Source organism: Eucyclogobius newberryi, unplaced genomic scaffold, assembly GCF_026437365.1.
Source record: "Eucyclogobius newberryi isolate DKJ021-1_F unplaced genomic scaffold, fEucNew1.0.hap1 SCAF_17, whole genome shotgun sequence".
In the NCBI taxonomy this organism is placed as follows: domain Eukaryota; kingdom Metazoa; phylum Chordata; class Actinopteri; order Gobiiformes; family Gobiidae; genus Eucyclogobius; species Eucyclogobius newberryi.
The window spans coordinates 3,754,400-3,772,785 of record NW_027315801.1 but is presented as its reverse complement, the minus strand read 5'-3'; the positions used below and the strand labels follow the sequence as shown (position 1 = coordinate 3,772,785).

Below are 18,386 nucleotides of genomic sequence, written 5' to 3'. Positions count from 1 at the left end.
CGAGCCTGTTTGAGTTTGAAATGTGTCAACAATGTGAAGAAATGTGGCTAAATCGTGAAACGGCTTCTCCAGCTTCTTCACGCGAGTCGGTAGCAATTTTAACAGCTTTTCACACCTCTCCAAACTAATCAATCCACAACTAATCCCAGGCGCCAGTTTAGCGACCCTTTGCTAATTCGTGAGTGCTTCCAGTTGCCTCGTTTATGTGCAGTAGTTTAATCCGCGGACGAGTACTGCTGCTCCTTCGCTCTTCCTCAGCGGAGAGACAGAGCTTTCGCCAATCGAACAACGCTTCGAAATGTTCAAAATGAGGGGGTGATGCCGTGGCGTTTGTGGGAGCAGAGACAGCGGTGAGACGACTGTGTATTGGGACGATGTAATACTCCATAACTCCTGAGTTTAAATGTAACAAAGTACAATTACATGGCTAGAATTACACTCAGTAACAAGTAGACTACTACAAGTACAGGTATTTGTAATTAGTGACTTTCTACCTCTGTTATTATCATTGCGGTTTAAGAGATTTGTATTGAATATCGAGCCTTTTGTGATGAGGTTCCTCTGCACACTCACACTCTTTGCGCAAACTCACAATCAACTGTTCAATAACAACGTTCATAATCGATAAGTAAATAGCAGTTGAACTTGAAGTTGCATTTTGTTTAGCCTTGTTCTTTCAAATATGAAGCGCACAAAGCTAAAACCGGACATAAACACAAAAGAATGTACAACTGTTACGCGGTCGTTTTTGGCTCGTCCGTTTTCGTCGTGGTAAACAACCGATCAATGATTATTAATCCAATCAATCCCAACAGAACTCTGCAAACGTCTGATGGACTGCACGGGACAGAAATAATACTGCGTTCTCGAATAATACTGCGTTCCTGAATAATACTGCGTTCTCGATGTGATTTTGTTTTGACGGACGAAGAATAGGAAAATATAAGCGCACGCAATGGAGGACGACGACCACGCTCGGAGTTGAATTCTGTTGGGAAAATGTGCTACGTTTAGTTACGACACCAGTCAACGCGCACACTACTGCCGCATGCTGGACAAACTGTGTATTTCAAGAGGCTCGTCGTTACCATGTGTGTTTTGGGACTGCCCCAGTTATTCACAAACACCGGACGGAGATGGATGAGGATCGTCGGCGACTTTAAAACGACAAACCTCAGATATTATATTATATAATATATATATATTATAGGTAGTTCCGGTGACGTCATTTCCGGTGAGTGTGTCGCGTTTTCAGAGCTGTTCGTTCTTAGAGCCTTTTACCGATTAATCCACGAATTATACACACTATTTACGCATCATATACACGAAAGTGAACGTTTGATTTCTCCGCAAACAATCCGGAGCCTCAAACCGCTCGCTTTTCAGTATTTCGTGGATTAAAAAGCCCTCCTCACTCTCTAGCTCCAGCCTGAACTAGCCTAGCGTAGCCTAGCCGCTAGCGTCATGGCTGGATCTACCTTTACCTGTTTGAGCTGTCATATGTCGAGTCAGAACCCTGGCTCCTTCTCTGATGATAGGTGCGTGAAGTGCAGTGTAGTGGTAGTTTTGGAGGCCAGGGTTACAGAGTTAGAAGCGCGGATCCGCTGTTTAGAGGAGCTAAAGTCCAGTTAAAGTTCGGTTTTAGCGCGAGGGCTACCGGACTGCGCTGTAGGGCGTAGCATTAGCATTAGCAGTAGCAGTAAGGCCGAGCTCAGCCCCTCAGCGTCTCCCGTGCAGCCGGGACTAGACCAGGAACAGAATAGGGACCAATTTGTGACAGTTCGGAGGGGACAAGGCGCTAAACGCCGAACCTCAGAGCGCCGTGAGCTTCACGTCTATAATAGGTTTTCTCCCCTCAGCGATCACACGCCCGCTGAACACACAAGAGAAACTCTTGTAATCGGGAGTTCTATTGTTAGAGACGTGAAGCTGCCAGCTGCTAGCGTTAGGTGTTACCCGGGGGCCAGAATGGGTGACATCGAAGGAAACCTTAGGATCTTAAAGCAGAGTAGGACCCGTTTCCGGCGAGTCGTGATTCACGCAGGCGGTAACGACGCCCGGCGGAGACAATCAGAGGTGCTCAAAGTTCAAGTAGCCGCGGTGTGTGACCTAGCGAAGTCGATGTCAGACACTGTAATATTTTCTGGTCCCCTGCCCAATCGGATCAATGCTGAATTGTACAGCTGTCTCTCAGCATTCAACAACTGGTTATCCAGATGGTGCCCTCAAAACAACGTTGTCTTTATTGATAACTGGAGTGCGTTTTGGGGAAATCCCGGGCTCATACGCAGGGATGGCACATCCCTATTAGTTCGGAATTTGACCGATAGTCTTAGTCGTGTTAAGTGACCATCTAGGGATGAGCCCTGGGCGCAGAGCAGCAGTTTAAGACGCTCCTCTGTCGCTGAACTCTCGCCCGTTCTGTTACATGTGAAGTGTTCAGATTCAAGACAGATAGAGACTGTGTGTGTCCCTCGTGTCCCTCGTACAAATAATGCCAAAAAGTCACATCTCAGAAAAAATATTTCAGGCGTCAGACCAAATAACTTCACAAATGACACAAATATACAAATGAATAAACACGTAAAATGTGGACTGCTAAACATTAGAGCAATTTCCTCCAAATCGCTCTTAGTTAATGAATTAATTAGTGACTATAACATAGATCTTCTAGCTCTAACTGAAATGTGGCTTCAACAAGACGACTACGTCAGACTAAATGAGTCCACCCCACCCACCCATGTTAACTTTCAGACTGCCAGGAGCACAGGCCGAGGTGGTGGTGTGGCAGTGATCTCACACTCAAGCCTACTCATGAGCCCTAAAACTAACAATGCATTTCACTCATTTGAAAGCCTTATGCTGTCGATCACATGTCCAAATATGAAAAAACAAAAAGGAGTTTTGTTCATAGTTATCTACCGACCTCCTGGTCCCTACTCAGAGTTTTTAACAGAGTTTTCTGACTTTATATCAAACTTAGTGTTAGCCTGGGATAAAATAGTTATAGCTGGAGACTTTAATATCCACGTGAACATGAGTGATGACGCTCTCAGTAATGCCTTCAGCGCCTTGTTAGACAGCATTGGTTTCACTCAGAATGTAAATAAGCCGACTCACACTCACAAGAACACTCTGGATCTTGTCCTAACGTATGGAACAGAGATTAGTGACCTCATTGTCCTCCCTCAAACCCCTATATTGTCAGATCATTTCCTAATTACCTTTCAGTTTATTCTTAAAGATCATCCAGTCCCACAAAATAAAGTTATAATGAAAAGGACAATATCTGAAAAATCTATCTCAAAATTCAAAGAAATAATAGAGCCAATATTCAGTGACATGTCATGTGATCCTGCTGAGAACAGCTTTAGTCCCAGTTTAAGTGATCAATTTGTCGACTTGACCATGAATTCTCTGAAGTCTGCTCTTGACGTTGTCGCGCCGTTAAAACAGAAGGTCATTAGGCCAAAGCGCGCCTCCCCATGGTACAACCAAGAACTGCGTTCACATAAACAAAGAGTTAGAAAGTTAGAGGGATTATTTAGTCGCTCTCACACCGAAGAATCCCTAAAAGCATGGAAAAGTTGCCTGCTGTCCTATAAGCAGGCTCTGCGTAAGGCCCAAACCAGATATTATTCAAATCTAATAGAAGTCAACAAAAGTAACACTAAATTCCTTTTCAGCACTGTAGCTAGGCTAACAAACTGTCACAGTGCAGTAGAGCCCTCAATCCCAGCTACACTCAGCTCTGATGATTTCCTCCTATTTTTTAACAATAAAATAAAAACAATCAGAGATAAATTAAATGAAATTACCCCCGCCATTAGCCCTGAACTAGCCCAAGCTGTAAATCTAACGTCCCATATAAATCCACCTGTAAACTTAGAAAGGTTCACAGCTGTTGATCAAGCAGAGATAACTTCAGCCATTATGTCCTCTAAAAGCTCAACTTGTGTCCTAGACCCCATTCCAAGCAGACTCCTCAAAGACATTCTCCCCCTAATTATAGACCCTATTCTTAATATAATAAATACTTCACTCGAAAGTGGCTATGTTCCACAGTCCTTCAAACATGCAGTCATTAAACCTCTTCTGAAAAAGCCTAATCTAGATCCCGACCTATTGGTAAACTACAGACCTATTTCAAATCTTCCCTTCGTCTCTAAAATCCTTGAAAAAGTTGTAGTAAAACAGCTTTGTCGCCACCTGCAGGATAATAACTTATTTGAAGTTTTCCAGTCAGGGTTCAGAGCCCACCACAGCACTGAAACTGCACTAGTTAATGTCACAAATGATTTGTTATTAGCCGCTGACGATGGACTGGTCTCAATCCTGGTCCTGTTGGACCTCAGCGCAGCGTTTGACACCATTGACCACAACATTCTACTGCAGAGGTTAGAATGTGATGTAGGTGTTGGAGGAACCGCCCTCAGCTGGTTTAAATCCTATCTATCTGATAGGTACCAATTTGTTAATGTAAACCAGAGCTCCTCACCATGCTCTAAAGTAATTTACGGTGTGCCACAGGGTTCGGTACTCGGTCCAATTCTGTTTACTCTTTATATGCTGCCATTAGGCAACATTATCAGAAAGCATGGCATTAACTTCCACTGCTATGCAGACGACACTCAGCTGTATTTATCAATGAAACCTGATCAGAGCGATCAAGTAGACAGACTTAGTACTTGTGTGAAGGAGATAAAAACCTGGATGACACTTAACTACCTGCTTCTTAACCCTGAAAAAACCGAGGTCATTGTGCTTGGCCCTAAGCATCTACGAGACGCTCTATCTGAGCAGATAGTCACACTGGACAATGTTAGTGTAGCCTCCAGTTCTACTGTAAGAAACCTTGGAGTCTTATTTGACCAGGAGCTCTCATTTAAAGCACATATAAATCAAGCTTGTAAAACAGCCTATTTCCATTTGCGCAACAAGAGCCAAAATCAGAAGAATCCTGCCTAAAAGTGATGCCGAAAAACTTATCCATGCATTTTTAACGACTAGATTAGACTACTGTAACTCCCTGCTTGCAGCGTGTCCTAAAAGCTCCATAAAAAGCTTTCAACTGGTTCAAAATGCAGCAGCAAGATTACTAACAGGAACAAAAAGAAGAGAGCACATTACGCCGGTGCTGAAGTCTCTTCACTGGCTCCCCGTCGAGTCCAGAATCAAATTCAAAATTCTACTCTTGACCTACAAAGCCATAAATGACATGGCCCCATCCTACCTCAAAGATGCTATAGAACCATATCATCCAAACAGAGCTCTTCGCTCTCAAAATGCCGGCCTTCTGGTGGTGCCAAGAGTCTCTAAAAGTACTGTAGGAGGTAGAGCGTTTAGCTACCAAGCTCCTGTGTTATGGAATCAGCTCCCGACCCATGTTAAATATGCTGACACAGTCTCTTCATTTAAGTCCAGGCTTAAAACGTTCCTCTTCGAAATCGTTTATGGTCAGAGTAGTTAGGAACAGAAACATAAACCCACAGCTTTAGCTATGCTGCCTTAGGAGTAATTATGCTGGGGGAAGTATGACAGCTTGAGCACTATCCTCTTCTTCCGACTACTTATGCTATCAAACAATATTTATTTTTTAATTCCACTTGCAAACTGTTCACCACCTTCTTTTTCTTTCTTTCACCCCTGAGGACCTGTGGACCCAGATGCCCCTCCCCTGGTGAAGTGGTCCCTGCCCTGTGTGGACGGTCCCTCATCTGCCTGAGGAGCGGGTCCAGCTCGCCTCAGTCGGTCCCTCATCTGCCTGAGGAGTGGGTCCAGCTCGACTCCGACGGTCTCTCATCTGCCTGAAGAGTGGGTCCAGTTCGCCTCAGTCGGTCCCTCATCTGCCTGAAGAGTGGGTCCAGTTCGCCTCAGTCGGTCCCTCATCTGCCTGAAGAGTGGGTCCAGTTCGCCTCAGTCGGTCCCTCATCTGCCTGAAGAGTGGGTCCAGTTCGCCTCAGTCGGTCCCTCATCTGCCTGAAGAGTGGGTCCAGTTCGCCTCAGTCGGTCCCTCATCTGCCTGAGGAGCGGGTCCAGCTCGCCCCCGACGGTCCCTCATCTGCCTGAGGAGTGGGTCCAGCTCGCCTCCGACGGTCCCTCATCTGCCTGAAGAGTGGGTCCAGCTCGACTCCGACGGTCCCTCATCTGCCTGAAGAGTGGGTCCAGTTCGCCTCAGTCGGTCCCTCATCTGCCTGAAGAGTGGGTCCAGTTCGCCTCAGTCGGTCCCTCATCTGCCTGAAGAGTGGGTCCAGTTCGCCTCAGTCGGTCCCTCATCTGCCTGAAGAGTGGGTCCAGTTCGCCTCATTCGGTCCCTCATCTGCCTGAAGAGTGGGTCCAGTTCGCCTCAGTCGGTCCCTCATCTGCCTGAAGAGTGGGTCCAGTTCGCCTCAGTCGGTCCCTCATCTGCCTGAAGAGTGGCTCCAGCTCCAGTCTCCCTCGTGTCCGTCTGTGAGAGTCGGATCTCTCCTTCACTGGAACTCCTCCAGGTTTCTACGCTTTTTTCCCAAAGAGGTTTTTTTGTAGTTTTTCCTGGCCGAGAAGGAGAGTCTAAGGATAGAGGACCCTGGGACATCGTCCCTCGCCACCACAGACATTGTCTGACTTCATCGCCACCACAGACATTGTTGATTCATTTCTCCCTGTGGCCCTCAGAGGCAACTGTTGTTGTGATTTTGGGCCTTACAAAAATAAATTGATTTGATTTGATTTGATATTGGACTCCAGCGACGGGTGTGATTAATGGATACTTGTAGAGTGTACTTGTGTACTAGATTTTTAACTTTTCATTCTCTGGGGCTGCCCCAAATAAATTGTATGTTTGCTGTAACACAACCCAACATTTTTCAAGTGGGTCGGTAGGTAGGTAAATTCTTCTTTTTTTTTTTTACTTTGAAGGCATAAAAAATTCCAAATGTGTATGTAAAATCCACTTACTTAATGATAATTAACTCCACTTTGTTTGAATGTTCGGACGCTCGGTTGGCACTCAGCGTCACAGAATAGCAATCAATCTCCTCTTTTTCACCTGTCAAGTCCACTAGCACATCACACCCCGTGTCTTAAAACCATCAACTTATTCTTAATTCTCACTGTTTCCTCGCTTCGACCGATCTGTCACCGACACAGGTTGTCGCCATTTTTGGATTCTGCCAGTGACCCGCAGTGACCGCCAGGCGTCGGGCTTCAACAGTCAATGAGACGTTTTCCGTTTCTGTTAAGTTTCATTTCTCGACGGTTTTCGCGACATTTTCAGCTTTAAAATATTTCTAGCGAGTTCCAGTGATACAAAATTATTCAACATGGCGCTTTTTTGAAAAAGTGGTCGGTGAGTCGGCGAGATATAAGACAAAAATATATATTTGGCATAATTTTGACAAAATACTGATTTATTTATTTTTTCAGTCAGCAATTTTTTTTACAGTCGGTCGGGTTACGGCAAACAGACATATTTTTTGCTCTACCTGGTCCTGTTTTGTTTGTTCTTTCTGTTTTTATAATATAAAAATCATAAAATTTGAAAAAAAAGAAAGAAAAAGAAGAATTAAAACTCCTGGATGCACTAGAACAAATATAGCAAAACGTGCAAAAATTTAAAATATATATACATATAAGATTATGGATATCGTTCTAAATCGTTGGATACACCCTCAGGCTCGCTGCTGCCTCGCGACAAAACAATTGTCTCCAAACACTAGGATTCCCCCGCCCCTCTGCCCCTCCGCCGCCGCCGCTCCATCTGAATATGAAATGATACGGGACAGGGTGAAATTAGCCGCGCCGTAACCATGCCAACAGGCGTCTCCGGAACGTGCAGCTTTTGTTGCAGTCACCTGTACGAGTCCTCGCTGTGGCAAAAACCGAATGCCTGCACGTGATCGTTTGGGATCTGTTGTCGCACTTATGACTACAGTGCAAGTAGAGGGTTACCACGGTGACCTGGGCGACATCGGGTCAAGGCTGAAGGCTCGCCGTTTTGTATAAGCGCTATTCCCCTGACGAGGTTTAAGTGTGTCAATTAATGTTGTGCTTCAAACGATTCAAGCTAAAATAACGAGTATCAGCTGCGTTCTTGATAAACCGAGACTAGGACTGGAAAATAAAAGATACTTATAGACAATAAAACTCGACACTCGTCTGAAGTATGAGTTAGTTTTTAATCGACTCATTGGTGTTAATTGATTACTGCAATAATTACCGACTGACTTAGTGATCGGATAATTGCTATCTGGGCTGACGGACTTGAAAACACTACTCTACTGCACTACTTCTGCAATTCTAACTGTACATACTAAGTCTATTTTCATCTTATAGTAAATTTAATCAAACCTATTTTCTCTGTAAATATGCTCCATCAGCCTTCATCTGAGTCAAATTTTGTAAAAAATAAATAATAATAAAAATTTAAAAGACAACAATAACAAAATATATTTACCGGTATTTTGTGTTCTAAACAACTACTGACTAATTGGTCAAAAAAAAAAAAAAAATCTAATAAAATGGACAAAACTACATTAAAATTAAAGAGAATTAAAGATAAAACACAGAGCAAAAAACAAAATATAAAAACACATAGACACTAATTGGAAACAGTAAAATTAGTTTTCCTAGTAATCCAATTTTTTATTTATTTTTTAATACTATAGCAGATTTACATTGTTTTTCTTTTTGACTTCTATAGCTTGTTTTATCATTGTATGCATGTTCCTCTGTTTGTGAATTCTGTTCATTGGCAATGGCAATAAATCTTTTTCATATTTTCTGAAAATCAAAGAATTCCCACTTCACGTAACGACATTGTAATCATTTGTTACAGGCCAATACTGAAGATTTTGTACTCAGTTTTTTGTTTGTTTGTTTGTTTCTTTCTTTCTTTTTCAATTGTTTTATTTTGAAATTGAAAGGGTCAAGAGGCGTGCTGCAGTTGAGTCGTCCTTCCCCTTCTCATCCCCATCTCACACCGCACTGTCTGATAAAGCTACGGGCCAAAAATGTCTGAATGATTTATGGTTTATGACGTGCGATGTGTCTCGATGAAAATCAAATGACTGAAGGAAACTGACCAATGTAAAATGAACTCTTCGTTATGAAATTTGTCTTAGTTAAAGTTCAATTAAAGTGACGTATGACGTGTTTTTGCCGTTTTCTAATTTTGACTTTATTTGGTCTATTAATACCTGTTGTACGTAAGAATGATTGTTTCACACGAATTGAGTAGGTATTTTTGGAGAAAACTAAAAAAATCTGTAGCAAATGACAGGAAGTTTATGCATAATTTACACAAAGAAACACATTTTTTGACAAAACAAAACTGCTTTCAAATTAAAAAAAAAGTGATGTTAGATTAGTTTTTGCCCAGTGGTTGCTGGGTAATTTCCTAGTATGTTGTCATCAATTGCAAACAGGAAGTGAAATTATAACCTAAAAAGTTCGCTATTCTGGGATAAATTTGTTTATAGTTTTTGGCAAATTTATAAATATATTTAGTGTAACTGCATTTTAGATCAATGGGCCCACCACCCGCAGGAGGATCCATAAGGGGCCGGTGCAGAGAGATCTGGGCGGCAGTCGACGGCAGGGGCCTCGGCGACCAGATCTCCAGACACAGAGACTAACTCTGGGGACATGGAATGTCACCTCGCTGGGGGGGAAAGAGCCTGAGCTTGTGCGGGAGGTTGAGCGATACCGACTAGATATAGTCGGCCTCACCTCCACGCACAGTTTGGGCTCTGGAACCCATCTCCTCGAGAGGGGCTGGACGCTCCACTTCTCTGGTGTTGCCCGCGGGGAGAGGCGGCGGGCTGGTGTGGGCTTGCTGATAGCCCCTCAACTCAGCCGCCACGTGTTGGAGTTCACCCCGGTGAACGAGAGGGTCGCGTCCCTCCGCCTTCGGGTGGGGGACAGGTCTCTCACTGTTGTGGCGGCCTACGGGCCGAACAGCAGTGCAGAGTACCCGGCCTTCTTGGAGTCCTTGGGAGGGGTACTGGACAGTGCACCGACCGGGGACTCCGTTGTTCTACTGGGGGACTTCAACGCCCACGTGGGCAATGACAGTGACACCTGGAGAGGGGTGATCGGGAAGAACGGCTTCCCCGATCTGAACCCGAGCGGTGTTCAGTTATTGGACTTCTGTGCTAGCCATGCTAGTGCTAGGATTGTCCATAACGAACACCATGTTCAAGCACAAGGGTGTTCATCAGTGCACATGGCACCAGGACACCCTAGGCCGGAGGTCAATGATCGACTTTGTTGTCGTGTCATCAGACCTCCGGCCGCGTGTCTTGGACACTCGGGTGAAGAGAGGGGCAGAGTTGTCAACTGATCACCACCTGGTGGTGAGTTGGATCCGCTGGCGGAGGAGGAAGCCGGACAGACTTGGCAGACCCAAGCGCATTGTGAGGGTCTGTTGGGAACGTCTAGTGGAGCCCTCTGTCAGTAGGGTATTCAACTCGCACCTCCGGGAGAGCTTCTCCTATGTCCCGGGGGAGGCTGGGGACATTGAGTCCGAGTGGACCATGTTCTCCGCCTCCATTGTTGATGCGGCTGCTCGGAGCTGTGGTCGCAAGGTCTCCGGTGCCTGTCGTGGCGGCAACCCCCGAACCCGGTGGTGGAAGTAAGGGATGCCGTCAGACTGAAGAAGGAGGCCTATCAGGCCACTCTGGCTTGTAGGTCTCCGGAGGTCATCGACGGGTATCGGCAGGCCAAGCGAGCCGCGGCTCGTGCTGTCGCAGAGGCAAAAACCCGGGCCTGGGAGGAGTTCGGGGAGGCCATGGAGGAGGACAATCGGTCGGCACCAAAGAAATTCTGGCAAACCGTCCGGCGCCTCAGGAGGGGGAAGCAGTGTCTCACCAACACCGTTTACGGTGCGGGTGGAGGCCTGCTGACCTCGACTGGGGATGTCGTCGGACGGTGGAAGGAATACTTTGAGGATCTTCTTAATCCCTCAGTCACGTCTTCCGAAGAGGAAGTAGAGACCGGGGACTCGGAGGCTGGCTCATCCATCACCCAAGCTGAAGTCACTGAGGTTGTTCGCAAACTCCTCGGTGGCAGGGCTCCGGGGGTGGATGAGATCCGCCCTGAGTACCTAAAGTATCTGGATGTTGTAGGACTGTCTTGGTTGACACGTCTCTGCAACATCGCGTGGCGTTTGGGGACCGTGCCTCTGGACTGGCAGACCGGGGTGGTGGTCCCTCTGTTCAAGAAGGGGGACCGGAGGGTGTGTTCCAACTACAGAGGGATCACACTCCTCAGCCTCCCGGGTAAGGTCTATTCCAAGGTACTGGAGAGGAGAATCCGACCGATAGTCGAACCTCGGATTCAGGAGGAGCAGAGTGGTTTTCGTCCCGGTCGTGGAACACTGGACCAGCTCTATACCCTCCATCGGGTGCTCGAGGGTTCATGGGAGTTTGCCCAACCAGTCCACATGTGCTTTGTGGATCTGGAGAAGGCTTTCGACCGTGTCCCTCGGGGTGTCCTTTGGGGGGTGCTCCGGGACCCAATGCTCAGGGCTGTCCGGTCCCTATATGACCGGAGCAGGAGCTGTGTTCGCATTGCCGGCAGTAAGTCAGACCTGTTCCCAGTGCATGTTGGACTCCGCCAGGGCTGCCCTTTGTCACCGGTTCTGTTCATAATTTTTATGGACAGAATTTCTAGGCGCAGTCAGGGGTCGGAGGGTGTCCGGTTTGGGGACCACAGGATCTCATCTCTGCTGTTTGCAGACGATGTTGTCCTGATGGCTCCATCAAACTCGGACCTGCAACATGCACAGGGACGGTTTGCAGCCGAGTGTGAAGCGGCTGGGATGAGAATCAGCACCTCCAAATCCGAGGCCATGGTTCTCGACCGGAAAAAGGTGGCTTGCCCTCTCCAGGTGGGTGAGGTGTCCTTGCCCCAAGTGGAGGAGTTCAAGTATCTCGGGGTCTTGTTCACGAGTGAGGGAAGGATGGAGCGTGAGATCGACAGGCGGATCGGTGCAGCGGCTGCAGTGATGCAGTCGCTGCATCGGACCGTTGTGGTGAAGAGGGAGCTGAGCCGAAAGGCAAAGCTCTCTATTTACCGGTCGGTCTACGTTCCTGCCCTCACCTATGATCATGAGCTTTGGGTAGTGACCGAAAGAACAAGATCGCGGATACAAGCGGTCGAAATGAGTTTCCTCCGCCGTGTGGCTGGGCGCTCCCTTAGAGATAAGGTGAGGAGCTCGGCCACACGGGGGGAGCTCGGAGTAGAGCCGCTGCTCCTCCAAGTCGAGAGGAGCCAGCTGAGGTGGCTCGGGCATCTGTTCCGGATGCCTCCTGGGCGCCTCCCTCGGGAGGTGTTTCAGGCATGTCCCACCAGGAAGAGGCCCCGGGGAAGACCCAGGACACGCTGGAGAGACTATGTCTCTCGGCTGGCCTGGGAACGCCTCGGGATCCCCCCGGAGGAGTTAGAGGAAGTGTCTGGGGAGAAGGAGGTCTGGGAGTCCCTGCTCAGACTGCTGCCCCCGCGACCCGGCCCCGGATAAAGTGGCAGAAGATGAATGGATGGATGGAGTCGTCCTACTACTACTACTACTACTACTACTACTACTACTACTACTACTACTACTAGCAGTAGACTACTACTACTACTAGCAGTAGAGTACTACTACTACTAGTAGTAGTAGTAGACTACTACTACTACTAGCAGTAGAGTACTACTACTACTAGTAGTAGTAGTAGACTACTACTACTACTAGCAGTAGAGTACTACTATTACTAGTAGTAGTAGTAGACTACTACTACTACTAGCAGTAGAGTACTACTACTACTAGTAGTAGTAGTAGACTACTACTACTACTAGCAGTAGAGTACTACTACTACTAGTAGTAGTAGTAGACTACTACTACTACTACTACTACTACTACTACTACTACTACTACTACTACTACTACTACTACTACTACTACTACTACTACTACATCCCGGTCCTTAACTGCACAGGTGTTGCTCAAAGGCACAAGTCCAGGTAAAGTATTAGATAACAGCCTTTAACCACACAGGCTTCTTTCAGCTTAAGTCAATATGAAAGTAACGGCTCACATGGGGCGACCACCTGTCCCTCTTCGGCCCCCGTCCCGCCACCTTTGCACTGGTGCCACATGAATATGCTAATAATCATATTAGGCAGTGATACTTACATAGAAAACAAGAGAAAAACAAAAAACACAGCTCTTTGGCCGTCTTGTCTTCCTGATTGTAAAGTAAAGTTCATTTGATGGGACCTGTTGCAATTCCAAACTCTCTAGCTGTGGTGGGATGGGAGACCGGGGTTTATTTATTGCAAGACTCATCTTATCGTTTTATCTCCAGAAACAAAAAAAGTATTTTTTTTTTAAATGTCCAGAGTGTTTTGAGAGAAAACTCCATTAAAAACAAGAAGAACAACCGACCCACACATGTCCCTGTCACACTGGGGTCGGTTCTCCCTCTTGTTTTTAAAGAGGCCAACACTAGATTCTGTCGTCTTTCACGTCAAATAACTTTTTATCGCAAAAAGATATGAAAAAAAGCAGTATCGTTTATTCCAGTTCAAGGTTTCAAGCTCTGACTCAACGCACGAGGACTTCAGCCAGATGTTCTGACAAATACTTCTCTTTTCAAAGTAAAACGTGTGGAAAGTTAGAACCAACTCCAGCAAAACACACAGACAACACACACACAGACAACACACACACAGACAACACACACACAGACAACACACACACACAGACAACACACACACACAGACAACACACACACAGACAACACACACACAGACAACACACACACAGACAACACACACACACAGACAACACACACACAGACAACACACACACACAGACAACACACACACAGACAACACACACACAGACAACACACACACACAGACAACACACACACACAGACAACACACACACAGACAACACACACACAGACAACACACACACACAGACAACACACACACAGACAACACACACACACAGACAACACACACACAGACAACACACACACACAGACAACACACACACAGACAACACACACACACAGACAACACACACACAGACAACACACACACACAGACAACACACACACAGACAACACACACACAGACAACACACACACACAGACAACACACACACACAGACAACACACACACAGACAACACACACACACAGACAACACACACACAGACAACACACACACAGACAACACACACACAGACAACACACACACACAGACAACACACACACAGACAACACACACACACAGACAACACACACACAGACAACACACACACAGACAACACACACACACAGACAACACACACACAGACAACACACACACAGACAACACACACACACAGACAACACACACACAGACAACACACACACACAGACAACACACACACAGACAACACACACACACAGACAACACACACACAGACAACACACACACACAGACAACACACACACAGACAACACACACACACAGACAACACACACACAGACAACACACACACAAAAAACACACAATAAAAACACACTCACACTCTCACGCTCTCACGCTCGCTCACTCACGCTCACACACGCTCACTCTCACGCACACTCTCACGCACTCGCTCACTCTCACGCTCACTCTCACGCACTCGCTCACTCTCACGCTCACTCTCACGCACTCGCTCACTCTCACGCTCACTCTCAAGCTCACTCTCACGCACTCGCTCACTCTCACGCTCACTCTCACGCTCACTCTCACGCACTCGCTCACTCTCACGCTCACTCTCACGCACTCGCTCACTCTCACGCTCACTCTCACGCACTCGCTCACTCTCACTCTCAAGCTCACTCTCACGCACTCGCTCACTCTCACGCTCACTCTCACGCTCACTCTCACGCACTCGCTCACTCTCACGCTCACTCTCACGCACTCGCTCACTCTCACGCTCACTCTCACGCACTCGCTCACTCTCACGCTCACTCTCAAGCTCACTCTCACGCACTCGCTCACTCTCACGCTCACTCTCACGCTCACTCTCACGCTCACTCTCACGCTCACTCTCACGCTCAAGCTCACTCTCACGCACTCACTCAAGCTCACTCTCACGCACACTCTCACGCACACTCTCACTCTCACGCACACTCTCACTCTCACGCTCACTCTCACTCTCACGCTCACTCTCACGCTCACTCTCACGCTCACTCTCACGCTCACTCTCACGCTCAAGCTCACTCTCACGCACTCACTCACTCTCACTCTCACGCTCACTCTCACGCACACTCACTCACTCGCACACTCACTGACGCACACTCACGCTCACTCTCACTCACACTCACTCGCACACACACACTCACTCACTCACTCGCACACACATACACACACACACACTCACTCACTCGCACACACACATACACACACACATACACACACACTGAGAGGGGAAGAAAAGGCAAAAGAGGAAGAACCACTAACCGCCGTCTTGATGGGAACGTAGAGCACCGGCCCGTCCATGGTCCCGTCCATGGTCCCGTCCATGGTCCCGTCCATGGTCCCGTCCATGGTCCCGTCCATGGTCCCGTCCATGGTCCCGTCCATGGTCCCGTCCATCATCGTCCCCGGCCCCGTCCTGACCTGGAAACCCTTGGACTTGACCCAGAACTTAAACTTGGCGTTGATGTTGTTGTAGTTGTGCTTCTTCTCCCCCTCGAGCAGGAACGCCCGGTGGTGGTGGTGGTTGTTGTTGTTGTTGTTGTCGTTCTCCTCGTCTCCCTGGAGCAGAGTCTGGAGGATTTTGTTGTATTTGCGCCTGGTCACGGTCTTGGTCTTGCCGGAGTCCCCGTAGGTCCGCAAGCACCAGTGTTGGAACTCTCCGTACACGTCGCTCCCTCCGCCCGCCGCCGCGTCCGTCACCATGAGCCCACCACCACCACCACCGCCGCCGCCGCCGCCGCGGTCACCACCGGCGGGACTCCGGGTGTCCTCGGTGCTCGTGTGCAGCTGGAGGTTCCCGCTGTGACGATGGGGGGTGTCCACGTCTCCCATACCGTTCACTTCACGAGGGAAAAAAAGACTTAGCTGAAGGTTTCTTGGTTGAATTCGTACTTAATTATCTCACAAAAAATGTCCAAAGTGTTAAATATTCCACAGAAAAATGTATAATCACAGCAGATTTATTTTAAATAAATCCTTACTGGAAAATATAATGTTGCATGTCGCTTGTCTTTCTGAAATAATCGTTAACTTTTCAAAAGGTGTCTTTGTTTAATCTGACTTTGCAGTAGAAACACTCGAAAACACTCAAAAAGTTGCAACTAAAAATGTCCCAACTGCAACATGTTCAACAACAAAAAAAATGATCAAAGTGGGAATATTTCAATAAATCCTTAATTGAAAACAAATTGTCACGTGTCGAATTTCTATTAAAAAATATATAGATTTAAATTAAAACGTCCACGAAAGATGACACAAAAATAAGGTAATAAAACCAGTTGAGGGGAGAGAAAATCTCCGGTTTGGATGTAATTTTGTCTGGAACAATGCCACACGGAAAAGAAGAGGAGGGGGACGGAGGAGAGAGGAGGGAGACGGAGGAGAGAGGAGGGGGACGGAGGAGAAGAGGAGGGGGACGGAGGAGGAGAGGAGGGAGACGGAGGAGAGAGGAGGGGGACGGAGGAGAAGAGGAGGGGGACGGAGGAGGGGGACGGAGGAGAGAGGAGGGGGACGGAGGAGAGAGGAGGGGGACGGGGACGGAGGAGAGAGGAGGGGGACGGAGGAGAGAGGAGGGGGACGGAGGAGAAGAGGAGGGGGACGGAGGAGGGGGACGGAGGAGAGAGGAGGGGGACGGAGGAGAGAGGAGGGGGACGGGGACGGAGGAGAGAGGAGGGGGACGGAGGAGAGAGGAGGGGGACGGGGACGGAGGAGAGAGGAGGGGGACGGAGGAGGAGAGGAGGGGGACGGAGGAGGAGAGGAGGGGGAGGGGGACGGAGGAGAAGAGGAGGAGAGGAAGAGAAGAGGAGGAGGAGAGAAGAGGAGGAGAAGAAGAGGAGAGGAGGAGAAGAAGAGAAGAGGAGGAGAAGAGAAGAGGAGGAGAAGAGAAGAGGAGGAGATGAAGACCCTCCGGGAGTACATACATGCGGAGGGAGGAGGAGAAGAGGAGGAGAGGAGAAGAAGAGGAGAGGAGGAGAAGAGAAGAGGAGGAGAAGAAGAGGAGAGGAGGAGAAGAAGAGGAGAGGAGGAGAAGAGAAGAGGAGGAGAAGAAGAGGAGAGGAGGAGAAGAAGAGAAGAGGAGGAGAAGAGAAGAGGAGGAGAAGAAGAGGAGAGGAGGAGAAGAAGAGGAGAGGAGGAGAAGAGAAGAGGAGGAGAAGAAGAGAAGAGGAGGAGAAGAAGACCCTCCGGGAGTACATACATGCGGAGGGAGGAGGAGAAGAGGAGGAGGAGGGGGGACGTACCGGGTCCGTACCGGCGGGACGTGCTCCGCGCTGCTCCCCGGGCTCCGACACCTGTTTGCTGCCCCGCGCGGGTCGCTCGCTCGCACCGTCGCTCCTCGGTCGGTCCCGCGCGCGGGGGGGGGGGGGGGGATAAAACAAGAAGAACGGGCGCCGCTAATTCTGTCCAAATTAACGGTTTACCGGGCTGACGTTACCGCGAATTGCCGTGAAAACGCCGCGGAATGATAACAACAAATTGAATTGCGCCGCGGAACGAGCGCGCGGAGGAAATGTCGTAGTACCGCGCGGCGCCTGTTGTCCCGGAGCCGCCGCGCGCGCCGCCGCCGCTGATGATGATGATGATGATGATGATGATGATGAGGGGAGGCGGACACCTGTTTGAATATCCCCCCCACGCGCCCGCACGAGCGCACGAGCCCTCCTCAACAAAGATACACACGCGACGACGCTTCCGCAAATGGTTCCAGAGAAATACAAAAGCTACACAGTTATGAATGAAGCTGTTGTTTGTTGTTTTGTTGCTTTTCGTAATAGTACGTGGCAGAAGCGCGGGTTTAGTTCCCCTTCTGCTGGAGGCGCGAGTCTGCGGGACACGCGCCGAATCAGGAAGTGTCCGGAGCAGAAGGCAGTGACACCGCGTCCCGACTGTGCGCCGCGTGCCTCATCCACGTGTTATTGTACAGAAAGTGCACATTATTGACCTTCTATATCTGTTGTCATTTGGATTTTATTTTGTTATTTTATTTTGTAATTGGATTTTATTTCATTGAAGTGTTTTAATTTGACAGGGTTTTATGACTTGGTTTGGCGGGAAAGAACGTGTGGTAAAAATACTGATCGTGGTTTTACATCTGTTTAGTTGCAAGTTGTTTGTGGAGAAAAAATATGTAATAAAAATCTAGTCAAATATGTTTAATCTGAATTTTTTTATTGTGTATATATGTTT

The 18,386-nt window shown here is 48.0% G+C and overlaps 1 protein-coding gene across 1 annotated transcript in view; it reads right to left on the bottom strand.

Moving 5' to 3' along the window:
- Positions 1-15,907, bottom strand: part of LOC140362641 (nucleolar protein 4-like) — a 244,557-nt gene extending 228,650 nt beyond the window's left edge. The window contains exons 1-2 of the mRNA XM_072448783.1: positions 15,610-15,907; positions 15,465-15,501 (exon numbers count right to left, since the gene is read on the bottom strand). Of these exons, the coding sequence (XP_072304884.1) occupies positions 15,465-15,501; positions 15,610-15,905 (333 nt within the window). The 5' untranslated portion in view covers positions 15,906-15,907. The remainder of the gene's footprint in view (positions 1-15,464; positions 15,502-15,609) is intronic.
- Between the last annotated feature and the right edge of the window lie 2,479 nt (positions 15,908-18,386).